The sequence below is a fragment of the Ostrinia furnacalis genome, unplaced genomic scaffold (genome assembly GCF_004193835.3).
Source record: "Ostrinia furnacalis isolate ACB-3 unplaced genomic scaffold, ASM419383v2 OfSCF0629, whole genome shotgun sequence".
In the NCBI taxonomy this organism is placed as follows: Eukaryota; Metazoa; Arthropoda; class Insecta; order Lepidoptera; family Crambidae; genus Ostrinia; species Ostrinia furnacalis.
Window position 1 is genome coordinate 375,940 of NW_021130868.1, and position 18,154 is coordinate 394,093.

Genomic DNA, 18,154 nt, shown 5'->3' on the forward strand with positions numbered 1-18,154 from the left:
TGGTGGGGATTCTTGGATGGCTCAAACTTGGAGGCTTGTGTGGTTTTGTTGCCCAGTCGACGAAGGCTACTGACAACGCCATTCTTGTGGCGATATTTTGCGCTGACGCTGTGTAGGTTTGTTGTCGACACAACAAGAAGAAGAAGTGCCAATGAACTACCAAGTAAGTACCATGCGTTGGACCAATCAATGAAAAACCGTAACAAGACATGTACAAGAAAGCAGTAATGAAGGAATGGTGATCGTTTGTAAAACTTGCCACCAAACCAGCTGTGACCAAAACGACCACTCTGTCAAAAGTGGAGTGACGAAGAAGAAACAAGTAAGTAGTTTAGATGAACTCACATTTTGCGTGCTTTCTAAAGCAAAGAAAGTACCTAGTTAAATTAGGATTAATTTCGGACAATCTGTAATGATTTCATTTATAATAATATGAATAAATAGTCACCAACTTCAAAGATTTTTTGAACATCATGATTGCGCACCATTCCGCGTGTAAATGCACGCGTGTCTTATTTTCAGTTAGGATTTTTTTAAACTAAAACACATGCATTAAAAACATAATAATACCTATCTGAAATAACAGTTGTAAACTGAGATATGAAATAAAAAGTTGTGGTAGAGTTACCAAAATGGTTTAATAAATCACAGCTTTAACGTCATACTTGACTGAGTCAGTCATAACATACTATACAGTTTGTACATTTTTAAATTATTTGTCTAGTAAGCGGCGTATCCGAGGTGGGAGCCGTAGAGTCCATGACCAGCGCCGTATCCGTAGGCACCGTGTCCAGCGGCGAGCCCGTAGGCACCNTATTATTATTGCTTATGCCAATGTGGGTATTCTTATTTTTAATTTTTTCTCAACTACCCGCATCTGTCTAATTATTTTACCCCGCTATTATTCCCTGCTTTCTACACTAGTCTACGAACTGACGTGGCTCACTGCGGACACCGTCGCGCCGCATCGGAGCCACCGCCTCTTCTTGCTGGAACCTTCTATTGTAGAAGTCCAGATCGCTGTGTGTGTGCCTGAACTGTTTAGTCAACGCTGAGAACTGAAATATTGTGAAGTGTATTTTGTGCAGTGCTCTTTTATATGTGTGAACCACGCTGCCTTGATTGACGGAGTCGAAGCTGGTCCTTCATCATCTTCTTCGAGGGCAGACAAGAGATTGGGAACCGCGGTTCACGCCCCACCAGGATTGCAGACCAGGTGAGTGTTTCTTCCCTTTCTTTTGCCCGTATTCACAAACATTACTATGAAGTCTCACAGTGCGCTTGGATGTACTGGATGACGCATGATCATGAACCAATCAGAGAGCTCTATTCAACGCTGTGTATTCGATTTGCTGCTTCACTTAATCAAGTATCGTTTGTGAATGAATACGGGCGTTTATCTTCTTCTCTGAATCATAAAATAACCGTGAGTAGAACCTACGAATCTTCGGATATCTCGTACAATAAAAGACAAGCAAAAATATTATGGTGGTTGGCCCCCACCATCAAAATAACTGTCTCATTTTTGGTCGAAAATTTTTAAGAAATCTGTAAAATATCTTACAAATTGAATTTGTCCTTTATGAAGCTTTTAAATTGGTCTCCGAGAGGGCGTAACCACGCTAAAAGGTTGGCTGTTTAAGAAATAAACGGTTATACTTGTTACAAGAATTATTTATTGCATTTGCGTGAGTGTTTTTTGTCATAGGTATACATATCCGTTTTTACTGATGTTTGTGAAGTAAAAGCACAGAAGTGTAATTTCGGCGTTGTGTTTCCTATATTTTTATAGTGTTTTAATCCGATTCTAGAAAAATAGGGATATGTTTTCACTAGTTATGATATTATGTAATTAAATATCTGAAAATTTTTGAATATTGCCTTTGTTGCGTTTTTTATGGGTTTTCGGGTTCAAAATCAATTAGGAATTTTTGCAAGATGCATGTAAGTTCATCAATTTGTCTTTTGTAAGTAACTTAGTTATTGTATGTGCATAATATTATCCTGATGGTGTAAGTTTCTCAAAGAGAGTTGGTTCTATGTTCTCCCGTTCGCCATGTTTATAGGACAATGAGTAGTTAATACCCGTTTTTGGCAAACAATACAATCAGCATTCATCTCGACGCGTGCTGGCTAGTTTGTATGATATTATTATATCCTTATTTGTAATGCTCAGTACATTTCGAATGTTGGTTTCCGTTATGCTATCTGTAAGAAAGATCAACTATTAAGCTTATCATAACTTTGACTTGATGAAGCTAAAGTTGAAGGCTGTGGCCAAAAGCTTTTTTCAAAATTAGTTACTTATTATAGTGAAATTACAAGATACTAATTATGTACCTATATTTACTTTTAACATTTAGGTACATAACAAAAGCTAGAGTATAAATATTATTCAGAAAATGAAATAAATGATCTTGGGGAAATTATTTGTAAAACAATAAAATATTTAATTTCTTCTATCGTAAATGGCACAATAATATCTACAGAATTTCATAAACTTTCATAATGTAAGCATATTGGAATTTGATAGAAAGCGAGATATTTGGGAGTAATATTACTAAATATTACCTGATGTACGAAGAGATACAGACATTCCGTATCAACTCCCAAAATTAATTATATTTTAAGACTAATTATAATGGATTACACGATATCAGTCATAATTGCATTCATAATTCCATGCAAGCCTGACAGTTGCTCAATGCTCTTAGTCATACGGTTCTGGAATAATTAAATGCGTCAGATCATACCAATTTATTGTCAAGGACCGTAACTTAGGAATTTCTATAAGGACATAACCGCATGTACCGGATTTAATTTAATTGCTGACATATACCGCGATAATACGTGATAACATTTTTAACTGTTAAGGCGATATAATATCAATAGCTCAACTGAGATTTTTTTTACAATTTCTGAGAATCCGTTCTTCACATCCACAGCATTCGATAAGCGCTACCAAAGGTGTGATTAAATTCAACTTAAATATGTCAAAAATTGGTGCTTTCAGTTTTAAGTTCTTAAGTAGATTATTTAAACTAACAGTTTTTAATTGGCAATAGGTATTCATAGCTAAATAAGTAGATACATATTATTTTAATGTGTAATAATCAGACATAAATTATCAAACTTATTTCCGACCGCAAATGCGACTTTGTAGTCGTTCCACAAAAATTATGTTTTGGCAGTTCACCAAACTAGTAAAGTAAATACTATTCATGAAGATAAATTACATAAAACTAGATGTTTATCGGGTTATGCATCGTACTGCTCCACATTCAAGCCTCAAGGTGATCTTGAATAACTGCAAATGATGGTTAGTGGTTTTGAATTTGAATTTTACTTTCTTGCATTCGAAGAATATATCTACAGCTGATAGATGCATTTGCAGCTGCAGAAATATTGTCACTTTAAAATTGTAGGTAGATTGTCGTTGTAACTTTTGCATTTGTAATCAATATTAGGCATCTTTTATTTTACTTATAACTTGCAATACTTACATTTTTGTTTACACATTTTCAAAACATTAAATCAATCAATACTACTAAAATATATTGGATGAAATTCAGGAATTCTTAACCTTTTTTTAAACGAAGTTGTTTCGATTTTAAGATCCCAGAATATTTTTTACAGCTAGAGGATCTTAGTACAATAATTATTACTTATGTATTAAAATAATTTTATTTGCCCCATATACCGCAGTTTCGTTATAGTTTGCGCATTTTTTGTGCCTTTAGAACTGGTCAGACAGGAAATTATTTCATTTATTCATTAAAATGGAAGTTTGTAATTAAATAGCGTATCTATGCTCTAAATCATGATTAGCTTTAAATATTAGTTAGAACTATGCCAAATAAGTAAAATAATTTGATTTAGTTTTTTTGGATGCTTCAAGTATTTTATGCTATTTATAGCAATAAATTAAAACATTAAAATTAACCTTTATTGCTTAATTGGTTTACATTATAATAAAATAAGTCACAACTAGTTCGTACCACTTAACATTTGACGTATTTCGTGATACTTACTATTCTGATTGTTTAAAACTATACTTAAGACAACTAATTTTAGTAGGTAAGGTGTATATTTTGGTAGGTACTAATTTAAGTAACCACGTAATGAGTAGTGCGTTTTACTTACGGGCGACTTAGGGACTACACATCAAACAGAGAATGGGCAGCAGCGCTCTCTGAAAAACATCAATCTTTTAAACTGCGATCTCCAACCCGCCTGCCAAGCGTGGAGATTATGGTAAAACCCTCCACTATAGTGGAGGAGGCTCATAGTCCAGCAGTGGACTGTAAAGGGCTGTTGATGATGATGAGTAGTGCGTTTAAAAGTGCAGCCTTTACCCACTTTGGTGGATAACTAGTGTTTTTCTGAACTTTGTCATTCACTACCTATTCATTATCAAACGAAATTACTAGCTATAGCAAACAGTAGGCGTCCGCTCCTACGCACGTAAGTGCTGTGACTCATTTAATTGTATGGTCTTGTTATAAATACTTCATCTACTTTGTATTTGCGTCAATAGAGATTGAAGCGTTAATCCATCCGTACTATTGTGAAGTATTCGTTGTTGATTTTTAGATCGTTTGTTAAATGAAATGCTTTTTCGATGTGAACATTTTGTTTTATTTACAATTGTACCAAAAGAGAATTCACAAATAAAAAATGAAAAAGATCAAAGTTATGAGGATATTCATAAGTTATTACAAGCAATCAAGTTCATAGAGTAGTAAAAATAGGCAGAAAATAGACCGCAAGAAGAAAAGTATAACGTTATATACAGAAACGGAGAATAATTTTCGTTTGTCCATTAACTTCAGCCAAATTCAGTCTTGACAATTTATTTACCATCCCAAGCCGGCGCCGTAGCCGATGTTTGAGCCGTAGGCGTAGCCAGATAGTCCACCGTAAGCACCATGTGCCAAGGGAGATGCGTAGTTGTTGTAAGACTGGGCTTCGTACGCGAGAGGAGAGGCACCGTAGCCGTGGTTGTAGGCGAGAGATGAGCCGTAGCCGTTGTAGCCGGCACCGTAGCCGCTGTAGCCGGCACCGTAGCCGCCATAGCCGGCGTAGCCTACAGGCGACGTGTAGCCCAAAGCACGACCGTATGACGCGGGATGTTGAGCCAATCCATCTTTACGGACGACTGCGTTGAAGCCAGTATGAGGGTCGGCTTGGTAGTCCACAATGCGTTTGGTTCCATCGGACTCCAGGAGCGAGTACTGGCCGACCACGTGGTTGCCGACTCGGGTCTCGTGCTGGTCTTTTACGTCACCAGTGTGGGGGTCGTTGACACCGTATGAGAAGCTTGAGTAGTCCGAGCTTGAAGCGCTCACGGCTACCGCGAGGAGAGAGAACAATGCGATCTGTGAATCAATTAGTGGTTTAGATACGGTACTTTTCATTGCTTCATTGTTTTGCGAATTTGTGACATATGGAGGACTTAGCTTAGTGTGAGGACACATTACATGATATTCTCTCTAGTGTGTGACAAACTTTCAGACTAATTTAGGTACCTAGGTACCTTTGAACGTATTAACTTTTTTTTTATTTTTTTTTATGCATAACAAGGCAGGTATTTGACCACAATGTAAAATGTATTCTATGTATATATATAAAAGAAAGTCGTGTTAGTTACTCCACTTATAACTCAAGAACGGCTGAACCGATTTAGCTGAAAATTGTCAGGGAGGTAGTTTAGAGCCAGGAGAAGGACATAGGATACTTTTTATCCCGTTCGAAATTAAAAAAAAAGTCTGCTTATTTATGCCATTAAGGCGGAACAACGTTCGCCGGGTCAGCTAGTTTGTGATAAATATTGTGTGTTCGATACAAGTTCACACTTTACTTTTAAAAATATTTTTTAATTGGACAACCAAGACACACAATAAAATTAAAACTAATGAAGGGTCTAATTAACCGCGTAAACTGAAGATGATGTAATCAAACAATAGTTACCTTTGAGAACATTTTTTGTTTGCTGTTTACACTGCAACTGATGTATGTACTGTTATGTACCGTGTTTATATACTGGCCTAATTGAAGATACACATTATGATGCAACTGAAGAACTGCAGGAAACTAGAAAGATAACGCGAACTTCACTTGCGGAAGCCTTCATCCTTAACACATTAATTAAAATGATCTATGATAATGAGCTCAATGTTTAGTGAGTTAGACTCGAAATTGTAATTGCATAAAGCTAGCCTCTGTAGAGCAAATTTTAAATAATGTTATTGCTTTTTCTAAAGTATTCCACGGAGAAAATGCTCAATAATATAATAATTAACAGATATGTACCATCCTAGACTGCATCCCACCTAGCATCAGGTGCGATTGTGATGAAATACCTGTCTTGTTTTGCATAAAAAAAATAATTATCAAATACTCTCCAATGTAGAGTGTACCTCAGGTAATGTTATTGCCCTTTCTCTATACTAAAGTATTTCACGGATAAAGTTAATGCTTAATATTTTATTATTCAATACTCAATCAAAGGCTCTCTCATATTCTAATTTAAAGTGAGAGTTCGAGTTAAAGGAGAGCCCGTTTCAAACTATGCGATAGTTAGTTGCATACGAGTATGATTCTATCTAACAAGTAAATGGTTGCTGATTATCAGTGACTTTGTCTGCCAGATATATTTCAAGACCTGTGCAACTAGAAGTTGTAGTTTTAATGACTGATACTCGTAGTTCAAAACTTTAGAAAGAATACTAGCGGATGCCCGTAACTTCTTTCACGTGAATTAAGCATAATTACAATTATGTTGTGAAAAATATACCAATCATCTTCGGAAAATCTAATAATAATGAAAACATGCGTTAAAATATAGCGCTATGAATAGAGTCAATATTTGAATCAAAATATGCTTTGCGCACAAAAATCAATTTTGATTTATTAGTCACAATATAGAGTACTTTCAATGAAACTCCATTAGCATTGTATACATCCATGCATTTCAATTAATTACAAACACTTTATTACCTCCAGATAAGGCATACTTTTAATTGTAGAGCTTTGTATTACACATGTTAACGAGGCTATTAACCGTTCCTAGGCTCATTTTCAGCCTAATGATTCTAAACAACTGAGTAAAGTTACAAAATATTCATGTAGTGCAAGAGATGATTTCGTTTTTTGACCCCCAAAACTACAATCCGTGTGAATATAAATATCCAAAATCTTGGGGTTAAATCATTCTCAAGCCAGATCCGAGCAAGAGCACAAGAAACATCACAACAATGGCCGCAAAGGTAATATAACACGCGAATATTTTCATGCAACGCTTGGCAACATTACCGCAGGTGTATTGTGAGTGCTAAGTTTTGGTTAATTAAGACGTACATAAACCTAATTAGATTCTGTTTCCACAGTTTATCGTTCTTGCTGCATTAGTGGCGGCTGCGAGTGCCGGGGGCGTCAACGGAGGAGCCGGGGCTGGTGATGACTTCAGTTTCTCATACGGAGTCAAAGATCCCAACACCGGTGACGTGAAGGATCAGCATGAGAAACGCGTCGGCGGCAGCGTCGTCGGAACATACTCTCTCTTAGAATCCGATGGTACCAAGCGTGTTGTGGAATACACCGCTGACCCTCACTCTGGATTCAACGCTGTCGTCCGCAAGGAAGGTCTCGCCACCCATCCTCCGTCCCCTTTGCAGCCCGGTGCTCGCGCTTTAGCTGGACCCGCTGGATACGCTCCTGGATCTCCTCTAGCCCACCCTGGAGCGTATGGTCCTCACGCCAATCCTTTGGCTTACGGAGGCCTTGCAAACCCTCTTGCGTACGGACCCCACGCCAACCCTCTCGCGTTTGGAGCTGCAAACCCGTTGGCCTACGGAGCCCATGCTCGTGGATATGCTGGCGCTCTCGCTAACCCCTTGGCTGCTGGTGCTTACGGTGGACTTGCCGGTCCCTTGGCCCATGGAGCGTACCCTGGCCATGCTGGCTATGGCGCATTCGGTGCAGCTGGCTATGGTGCTCCTGGAGCGTACGGCGCGTACGGACCCCACGCCACGTTTGGACATCATGGTGCTTTAGGGCCTCTGGCTGGTTCCTTGGGTCATGGCCCATTGGCTGGACCTCTAGCCCATGGCGCCCTTGCACCCAACGGTCTCGCTCAAGGTGCTCGCTGGTAGTTATCTATTTATTTATTTGTTATCGACTTGAAACGACGACTGTGTTTTCTTTTTGTAATAAAATAAAATAATTTACAATTCAATTCTATGCATTTATTATTATTTTTTGATTTTACACTTCTTGGAAAATTTCTTACCACTCATGGAGTAGGTACCAATCGTTGAAAAATTTGTAAAAGAGTGCAGTAGTCATACAGATTAAACCAGTGTAGTGGTCAAACAGTGATTTTTTGATAGTACAATTTTAGACTAAGTAGATCATTTAAATAATACTTTTCAAATTTTACTTCTATCATTAACTTATTATTATAAACTTCACTTTCTTTGATTTTTTTGAGTCGATTCGCTGAATGATAGCAAACTGAAAAAATCCAGAGCAAACAAATTCATCAAAAACAACATTGCCTATAATTAAGTAATTGTTGCTACGCTTACACTTACTTCGTGAAAATCCAGTTTTAAATGTTTCTGAATTTATTAATTGCATTATTATCTCGTTATTGATTTGCTGATTATTATTTTAATTTGATTTGTTAATTTGTAAAAAAATATATCAGCGTTTATTTATCTATTACCTACTCAAATTGCTGATAACGAGGTAGTTTTTTTCTTGTAAATTGTTGTATTATAAAGCCACGTACCTATCAACATTGCGAGGCTGGCTCGCGCCTCTTGGTATGAAGACGCATTTGCCTCTCAGTATTTCATTTTTAAAGAAAATTATTTAAGTAGGTATTCTTATGACCTTTCATTAATAAAAGGTTCATTTATATCAATAGGTCTTGGAAAAGAAAACATTGAATTAGAGTCACCAAAAAGGTTTATAACATCACAGTCATGCGTAGTTCTTAACAGGTCAATATGATCTATTCAGGTACATAATAAATTATCTAGTAGGCAGCATATCCGAGGTGGGAGCCGTAGAGTCCATGACCAGCGGCAATGCCGTAGGCACCGTGTCCAGCGGCGAGCCCGTAGGCACCGTGCGCCAGGGGAGCGGCGTAGGCGAGGGGCGCGGCGTGGGCGAGGGGCGCGCCGTGGGCGAGGGAGGTGGAGTAGGCAGAGACGGCGACGGGAGCGGCGGCGTGCGCGGCGTACGCGACGGGAGCGTGAGCCACGGGCGCGGCGTAGGCGACGGGAGCGGCGTGGGCGACGGGCGCGGCGTACGCGGCGTGGGCCACGGGCGCGGCGTAGGCGGCGTGCGCGACCAGAGCGGGGTCCTTGCGGACGACGGCGTTGAAGCCGCTGTGCGCGTCAGCGGCGTAGTCTACGGTGCGCTTCGTGCCGTCGGACTCCAGCAGCGAGTACTGGCCGCGGACGCTGTCGCCGACGCGGGTCTCGTGCTGGCTCTTGACGTCGCCGGTGTGCGGGTCGGACACGCCGTACGAGAAGCTGGTGTAGTCGGCGCCGTGGATCGCGCTGCCGTGAGCGGCCGCCACCAGGAGAGCAACAACGACGAACTGGAAACACAAAAATAGAGCATATAGTTTTTGAAGAGTATCACTTTTTTAACTCACATTCACTTGTTTTCAGTATCACTTTTTTTAGATTTGGATTAATAGTCTAAGCTGAACACTGCATGACCTCAATATGATTAACTATTAATGCAATTCGAGCTTGCATTATTAAATGCACTCCATAACTGCACTGGCCACTTAAGACAATTACCTTAGCTGCCATTTTGATACGTTTGTTTTGGTTGCACAGTAGACTGCGAATGATTGATCCCTGATTTGGCCGTTCTTTTATATGATTGTGCACTTGGTTCATACAGCTGTAGGAAGTAGAGACAGTGCGGTGCGCTCTAGGTCACGCGGCGAGGGTTTCGTTCGAACGTAATTTCGCCGGATACAATTTGAATGGTATGCGTTTGATAATTTTATGACTAATAAAACAAAGGAATTATGATAATCTAAAGTTCTAACGGTTAAATACTGCATGATAATAAAAGTAACGTTTAGTCTCAAAAATGTTTTTGTTGTTTCATGATTTACGACAATTTGGTCGCGGATGGTTAAAAAATCAGAAATAGCTGTTAGTTTTTATGGTCAAATATGAGTGGTCTATTAGTACCTACCTTATGTAGGTAACGTTTAAAAAATAACGGCACTTACGCCCGATTCCCATATTTAATTTTTGGTCAAATCCGTCCTTCTACTGTCAAATTTCCATCTGGATTAGTATATCCACGACTAGAGATTGCAATCTGCGCTTGCAATCTATTCATGGGAGGGTCAGATCATTAGAGTTCTTGTGTTTTAAATGTAGAATAGGTAGCTATTGTGTTTTAGATTAAGGCTAGAATTTACTTTGATAAGTAGATGCTATTTGTATGGGTGACCAGTCTTAAGTATATGTAGGTACCATATAATATTTCTAATCCTTGCAAACCGCAGCATTCAGCACGAACTCGATATACGTGAGTTATACTCGTATACGAGTTACTATAGTTAAATATATTTATAGCCCTATTGAAGTATGAACGAATATTCCTGGCAAGCTAATACACGTAATAATAGAGTTTTAGTAAGTTGTTTATTCACCGATGGAACACGCAAATCATTGATTTGCTATGAACTAATTGGAGTTTAATTGTACCCCATTTTTCTAAGCGTTGGCTTATTGGTAGCTAAGTATTAGCTATGTTATTAGATCCCAGTAATCTTATCTAGAGTCGCCGGTTGACTCAATTTTAAAAATGTTTTTCAACTGGGATGCCATTCGTTAAAATCTGTACTTATAATAAATCTGTAGAGAGGTCAATTCTGTACATGAAGTATATTTTCAAAATAACTATCAGGGGGTGATTAGTGATCGATACTGATGCCAAAAATGCAATCAGTAAATTTTTGTCTGTCTGTCTGTCTGCCTGCCTGTCTGTCTGTCCGTCTGTATGTTCTTTATAGAAACTTACTAGATGGATTTTAACGAAACTTGGAACAATTATTCTTCATACTCCTGGGCAGGTTATAGTATAGGTACTTAAGATTTCCCCAGGGCAACAGGAAAATTCTTTTGTATGAAAAATCTAAATCGCTTTAGTTAGACGCTTGAAATTAGGCATGTAGGTACCTAAGTAAACTTAAAGCTTAGTTACAACAAGGATTCCCGAAATTCCCACGGGAACGGGAATTAGCGGGAAAATCCTTTTGTATGAAAAAATCTAAACCGCGTAAGATAGATGAAGGGGGTAAAACGGTATCCACGCGTACGAATTCGCAGGCGGCCGCTAGTTTATAAATAATATTCATTTAAGTCTGCACTTCTTATTCATTTCATTCTTGGCAGAGCGGTCGTGGTCACGTTGAGGCGTTGTTCACATCTGTTGTAGAGGCGGATACAACTCTCCGCACGATCTCCCACCATCTTTCTCTGTATTTGTTTTGTCACTTTACTATCTGAATATCAGCGATGCATTTATTGTAATGGGAGACGGAGTATGTGACTGCGACAGACAGTCTGCCAACAGAGGGCGTAGTGTGAACTAATTCTCTAACAATTACTCACTCAGCCCAAAAACCCTAAAAAAATGTATAAACATTTTAGTTTTTGAACGTTTCTCGCTAGGGGCGTTGTTTTTATGTAAACTTACACTAGGCCCTCTGTTGGCGGACCCGTGGCGGCGGCGCGCGCATGTGTTCACGCGCACCGTTAGCGAAGATCAGGGGAGGTACTACTCCCCTGAAGCCAGTCGTCGCTTGCTCAAACAGAGCGAGCCACAGTCTGGGGCGGAGCCGCGAAAGAATGTCTAGGCCGTCTAGCTCGGACAATAACTCGCAGCACCGTCCCAAAGACTTCAACGACACCGTCAGGTTTTAGTGAGTAGACCCTGCCCATCTGGCAGGGTGAGCCTTACATAACCCACTGGTTCTCCCGGGCCGTGTGGGTATGCAATTTCATGCATTTCCTGACGAAAAAAGAAAAAAAAAAGCCCTCTGTTGGCAGATTGTCTGGCGCAGTCACATACTCCGTCTCCCATTATACTAAATGAATCGCTGATATTCAGATAGTAAAGTGACAAATACCTATTCAAAGTCTTAGGCGATTAAACCCATCTAACTTGCGTTAGGAAAATCCCCATTAACTATAGGTAATACAGCTCGCCCTTTACATTTACCTTCAACGGTGAAGGCCTCTCTCCTTAGGATTATTGACCATTAATTAACTTAAATTGATCCTAACACAACAAATTACCTAATAAAACGGTAATTGTCACTTCCTACGCGTTATTTATTGTTATTTGTATCGTTATTGACAAGAAAGAGACCGATGTTTTTCGATTTTAAAAAAACAGAAAAATATGAAAACTTCCTTGTTCCGTAAAACAAATTATGTCTTGAATCAATTATATTGTGTGAAAGTGTTTTGTGGTTGTTCACTTTGTAAATTGTATAAAAAAGTTATATGGACCTAACAATGACGCTTACGCCCGTATTCACAAAAAAAAAAGTACTATGAGATCTCACAGTGCGCGTGGACGCACAGGGTAACGCACGAACCAATAACAGAGCTCTATTCAACGTTGTGCGTTCGATTCGCTGCTTCACTTAATCAAGCATCGTTTGTGAATACGGGCATTAGTATTAGTAAGTAGGTAAGTTTCCCAGTTACATTGTGCCATATTTGGTATTAGTCGCCTTCATAAGTTATTGTCCTCGAATCCAAGGCGGTGATATTTTCTGGGATTCCATGATGCCATCACTATCAGAGCAGGGACTTATCATGGTTGGTTAGGTAGTATTGTAAAATTTATTCCTCGTCAACCAGCCAAAAACTATTTTTGCATTTAGGATGCTAGATTTTTACAATTGCAGGTAAAAATAAAAAAATAAAAAAAATAATTGGACATAACATTTTCCTTAGAATTTATTCCTTAATAGATACAGCGGAATTAAATTATTAGGTTTAGTACAATTTTCTGCCTGTGACTGTATAACAATACATACTAACGATTATGACGACTATGACTGTCTTTGTCGCTACTAAGATTCACGTAAAGATAAATAAGGAGTTTAAGCTTTCCAATAGGTAAAGAACCTAGTACGTTTTGTTAGTTAATGTTTTGTAAAGTAATGTTTTGATTGCATTTTGTAATGTGAAAGTTAATTTACTTAAATACCTTTTACATTAATTAAGCTTTATAGTTCGTTTAATCTATCAAATAATTGTCATTGCAATACCTAAGTGATTGGTGAAATTGCACTTGACAAAAATTCAACGCGCATGACCTAGAGAGAGCGTATAGAAATAGTGTTGTCGTTTCCTTTGGAGTAAGTCTACATTCATATAAAAGAACGGCGTTGCACGACAGTTAAGCATTCGCAGTCCACTGTGTAAACAAAACAAACGTACCAAAATGGCAGCTAAGGTAGTTTATTGATAATGTAACAACATAAATGAATACAGATATTAGATAGACATAGAAAGCTATTTAAAAATTTTCTAAACATATTTATAGTCGATTTTGTCGTGAACAATTTTAGCGAATTTAGTGAATTGTAATTTTTTTTGTCTAAACATTTAAAACTTACATCAGTCCCTGACTTGTATTAAGACTAATCCTGTTTCCAGTTCGTCGTTGTTGCTCTCCTGGTGGCGGCCGCTCACGGCAGCGCGATCCACGGCGCCGACTACACCAGCTACTCGTACGNAATTAATTAATATTTTATCCCTTTCTTCCCAATCAAAGAAAATCAGTTTTTTATTTGGTGATTCATTCCTATCTAGGCCAATTGGAAATTTTTCGATGCACTGATTTGTTGCAAATAATTGATATCCCAAATGATAAACTTTGGATATCAATATCACTGAGGCTATTAATAGTCCGATTGGTATTGTCTCACATTCACCACTTCACCGCAGCACTAAAGTTACACTGACCGCAAGGAACATTTACCTTAGCTGCCATTTCGATACGTTTGTTTTGGTTGCACAGTGAACTGCGAATGGTTAATCCCTGCCCTGGACGTTCTTTTATACGAGTCCTGAACATTCATTTCGTGCCAACAATAGGAAGTAAAAGACAGCACTATTCTCTAGGTCACATAGCGTTTTTTTCGTCGGCTTCAATTTCGTCAGTAAATCAGTAACGCGGAACTCGACCATGCTGACCACCGCTCGCGTTTATTATTATTTTTAATAAACACGAACAAAGGAACAATCACTTATAAAGCCCATATTGGAATACCCCGCCTTCAATGCTGCGGTTGATCCTTGAGATATTAGATAATGCTTACAACATCGTTTGCCAAATTCGTTAATATTTTTGTGTTAATTGTGCGATTAGAATTTAAAATTAGGTGAATCAGTAATACTTCAATTGCAGTGTTTTGTTTTTAACTTATCTTACTGACTACACTTTGCCATCTTTTTGTAACATGAAAAGATTCATTGAATACAAGATACTATGGTGTGTGTTGTAATAATAAAGCAATGTTTGACTGACAATTTGGTCATAGTACTTTGATTCTCTATAATTTGGTAAAGGTTGTGGGAAGTATCTTAATGGGAGAATCAGTCGTTCCGGAAATTTAGAGCGCACATTTTTGTCCAGCAGGGGACGTCTTTTGGTTGAGATGAATGAATTTCCTTGTGATTGAATTAAAACAAGAAATAGTATCGAATGTTCATAAACTTTTATTTACAGAACCAATATATTTACAACATAGAGTTTTATTATCAATAGGAGCAGGTAACGGTGTTCAGAAGTACTTGGCGTAGGCGTAGGGGGCGAACTTGGCGTAGGGGAGCGCTGGGTAGCCGAAGCCGGCAGAGTAGACGGCAGGGGCAGCGGAGTAGACGCTAGGGGCGGCCGAGTAGACGGCAGGGGCGGCGGAGTAGACGGCAGGGGCGGCTGAGTAGACGGCAGGGGCAGCGATGAAGGCAGGGTCTTTGCGGACCTGCGCGTTGAAGCCCTCTGCTCCGGCGGCGTAGTCCACCGTACGCTTGGTGCCGTCGGACTCCAGCAGCGAGTACTGGCCGCGCACGCGGTCGCCGACGCGCGTCTCCGCCTGGCTCTTGAAGTCGCCGGTGAACGGGTCGGCCACGTCGTACGCGAAGCTGTTGAAGTTGCTGGCGTTGGCAGCTACCGCCAGAGCGAGGATTACGACGAACTGGAAGGAGAACAGGATGGTTTATTTACACGAAGGAGCATGACCCTCTCCAGAGGCAAATGGGGGATTTTGCCTAAACTCTCCAAGTCCTCATGCTAACGGGACTATTCCCACCTCTCGTTCCCACCACTGCAACTCCTGTGTAGCCAGGATCTACAGCTTGACCGCCACAAAAACCCAACCAATGAAGGTCAAGTCATCATGCTAGGCAGGATTATTATGTTGGAGAAGCCTAATGTTGGCGCATTATTCCTTTAGTCACCTTTCCATGTACAAGAAGAGGGGTCTCTATCCTACTATGCCGAAACCATAGTACTAACTTTAGCTACTTTTGAGTAAATAACAGTATTGCAAGCAAATGATGAACTAGGTATAAATGAAACCTTTAATAATGATCAAATTTCTAAGGATAGATTGATTAGAAAACTATAGAATATTTACCTTCACAACCATTTTGAAGAATTAAATTGGGTGATGTGACTACGTCGGAAGATACTTGGATCTGATACTTTGCTCTGAACTGCATTATCCTTTTATACATCTTGAAATCGTTCCAGTTCTACTTTAACTCGTTTGTTTGCGAAGAAATTCAGGAAATAACTAAAAGTCAAGACCGACAGGGCGATGCACCGAAAGCTGCAGGTTATTTATATCAATATGGACTGTGAGTATGTTGTTTCGTGTCACCATTGATCACAATTGTAAATGAAGTACTAAAAAACGACCGCATTTTAATTTATGGTTTCATAAAATTCAAGTGTTGGTTTTTGTAATTCCTAGGTTGACAGCGTTACTTGAAGGTATACCAAGGTAATTAGTAACTAAAAGAAATTTTAATCTTTTCGATGCATTGAACGAAAACGGTATTCTTGTGTAGGTTTAATTAATTCTATGTGTCTCACCAGAAAACCATAAATCTATAATAACGTTATGGTATTTGAGATTGTGATCATAATTATTTTAATTTAGTCAATGTACCCTGAGTTAACCATGTAAATAATTAAAAATCAAGTTAGTGTTTTGCATTCTTTAAGATTTCAATTATTATGGTTGGAAGGCGACCTAGTGTCTAACTAGGTCAGTTTAAGTATACTTAACAACATAACCTTGAATTAAAAACTCAATAGCATCTAAATATGTACCTTTATCTCAAAAGTTTCCACATATTATTGATACCAAATAAAGTAAAATGTATTAAATAACATTGAAAAAAAAAGCCAGCCTTATAAATATTATTTTGGTTATTGAAGTTTAATTGTTTTGTTGTTTATTTCCAAAGTAGAGTACTACAATATTTTTATGTTTTAGGCTTGTAAGACAAGTTTTTCTGCACGTACCCAGCACGTGTTATGTGTAATACGTTTACCTTAATGCTTTTAATTGTATGACGATAACACAACTAGCTAAACACTCGAATTTTTTGTAATCGTCGATATCACCTCAGTCACAGGACGTTCACTGCTGAACATAGGCCTCGCTATTTGCTATTTTTATTATGAGGTTTTTCCAAAAGTATCTTACTTGTAGTCTGATTATGCTGTCGACAGTATTTAATTAAGTTTAAACATATACATTCAACTGTAATGTTTCTTTTGTTCTACAGCTCATAATTATTATGAGTTAAAACAATCTCATTTTTCCCTAGAGCTACGTGTTCAGTTATTCACACTGCAATTACCACAGCTTGTGGAATTTCACGAATGAGACTAATTACAAAAGGGTATGCCAGGAATTAGTACGTATCACGTCTGGGAACGAAACACAAAAGGACATTGCGAATATTTTATTATGCAACATAAATGTTTAAAGGATTACAAAGGTTAGCGCATAGAACTGGCGTTATAGGGCAATTTCCCTCGCCGGGTACTCGAAGGTTAACCGGTCCGGTCACCAATTATACTCATTACCATTCCATTCATCGACAAACGTTTTCAACTACACTAATAAACTCTTTGTTTGATAGCTACGAAAGTGTCGACATTGAGACGGTAAGGAATAAGCAAGGTATTCAATTTCATCGGTGTCCGTTGTCGTCGCCTTTTAAATTTACGCTTCATTGATTTCATGGAATTCACAGCCAAGGATTATTTGGGTGCACGTTGGAAATGGTCTGTTGAAAGGATGTCCTAGAAATGGCTACTGGAGCAGGGCTGGTGGTGGACACAGCAGGGGTCGGCCATGGGTAGCTGATGTGGAGAGCTAGATTGGGTTGCCTAGGTGCTTCTTCTTGAGGTGCGGTTTCCAGGGTCGGGTGGGCAAGAGGCCTGCCTTCGTTGTTGACTGTAGCGTGGAACCCTGTGTGCTCATCAGCTCGGTAGTCCACTGTCCTTCTGACGCCATCAGGTTGAACCAACGAGTACTGTCCTTGGACTATGTCTCCACGTCTGCTTTCGTGCTGGTTCTTGATGTCACCAGTGTGGGGATCGTTCACTTCGTACGCGAAGTTGTAGTTCGGGACAGATGGTGTCTCATGGTATTGGAGGTCCAAATATATCGGTAGCGGAGCTTGGTGTAGAACTGTGCACGTGGTAGAGATGATGAGGTAAGACAGGACGGCGAGCTGTAATACAAAATGGATCAATCAGTCAATTTCATTTACATATTCGTTCACTTTATAGGCAGCTTAGTTATGCATTAGTAGAATATTTTGGTCAAATGAAGTTATTCGACCTTTGCTTATCTAGATGAAGTATGATAGGCATTTGTATTTACAATCAAATAGTTCTAGTTTCATCGCCCTTGGAATTCTAATATTAAAATTAGAATAATTGTAGCATTATTTTTAATGTCAACGTTATGTTTTAATTAATTGGTTTAAATTAGAAGTGATTTCATTTGTTTGATAGTTAAGTTTAATAAAATACCGACCCTTGGCATTGATAAAATTAT

General features: G+C 38.9%; 5 protein-coding genes across 5 annotated transcripts; 1 reads left to right on the plus strand and 4 right to left on the minus strand.

Moving 5' to 3' along the window:
- Positions 1-4,785: 4,785 nt before the first annotated feature.
- LOC114366368 (larval/pupal rigid cuticle protein 66-like) lies at positions 4,786-6,005 on the minus strand. The gene is made up of 2 exons (XM_028323230.1): positions 5,971-6,005; positions 4,786-5,378 (listed from the first exon to the last, which is right to left on the minus strand). Exons 1-2 carry the CDS (start codon positions 5,980-5,982, stop codon positions 4,857-4,859), a joined length of 534 nt encoding a protein of 177 aa, XP_028179031.1. The 5' UTR covers positions 5,983-6,005; the 3' UTR covers positions 4,786-4,856.
- A 1,251-nt stretch (positions 6,006-7,256) lies between these two features.
- Positions 7,257-8,878, plus strand: LOC114366354 (cuticle protein 18.6-like). The gene is made up of 2 exons (XM_028323214.1): positions 7,257-7,268; positions 7,374-8,878. Exons 1-2 carry the CDS (start codon positions 7,257-7,259, stop codon positions 8,151-8,153), a joined length of 792 nt encoding a protein of 263 aa, XP_028179015.1. The 3' UTR covers positions 8,154-8,878.
- Positions 8,879-8,955: 77 nt separating this feature from the next.
- On the minus strand, positions 8,956-9,885 carry LOC114366367 (larval/pupal rigid cuticle protein 66-like). Its single transcript, XM_028323229.1, has 2 exons — positions 9,822-9,885; positions 8,956-9,613 (listed from the first exon to the last, which is right to left on the minus strand). Exons 1-2 carry the CDS (start codon positions 9,831-9,833, stop codon positions 9,044-9,046), a joined length of 582 nt encoding a protein of 193 aa, XP_028179030.1. The 5' UTR covers positions 9,834-9,885; the 3' UTR covers positions 8,956-9,043.
- A 4,893-nt stretch (positions 9,886-14,778) lies between these two features.
- On the minus strand, positions 14,779-15,767 carry LOC114366369 (larval/pupal rigid cuticle protein 66-like). Its single transcript, XM_028323231.1, has 2 exons — positions 15,707-15,767; positions 14,779-15,265 (listed from the first exon to the last, which is right to left on the minus strand). The coding sequence occupies exons 1-2, from the start codon at positions 15,716-15,718 to the stop codon at positions 14,855-14,857; spliced, it is 423 nt and encodes a 140-aa protein (XP_028179032.1). The 5' UTR covers positions 15,719-15,767; the 3' UTR covers positions 14,779-14,854.
- A 1,284-nt stretch (positions 15,768-17,051) lies between these two features.
- CPR65 (cuticular protein RR-2 motif 65) lies at positions 17,052-17,840 on the minus strand (the record flags this gene model as incomplete). Its single annotated transcript, XM_028323232.1, has 1 exon — positions 17,052-17,840. A coding segment is annotated over one exon (504 nt), but the record flags the coding sequence as incomplete, so codon positions are not given.
- Between the last annotated feature and the right edge of the window lie 314 nt (positions 17,841-18,154).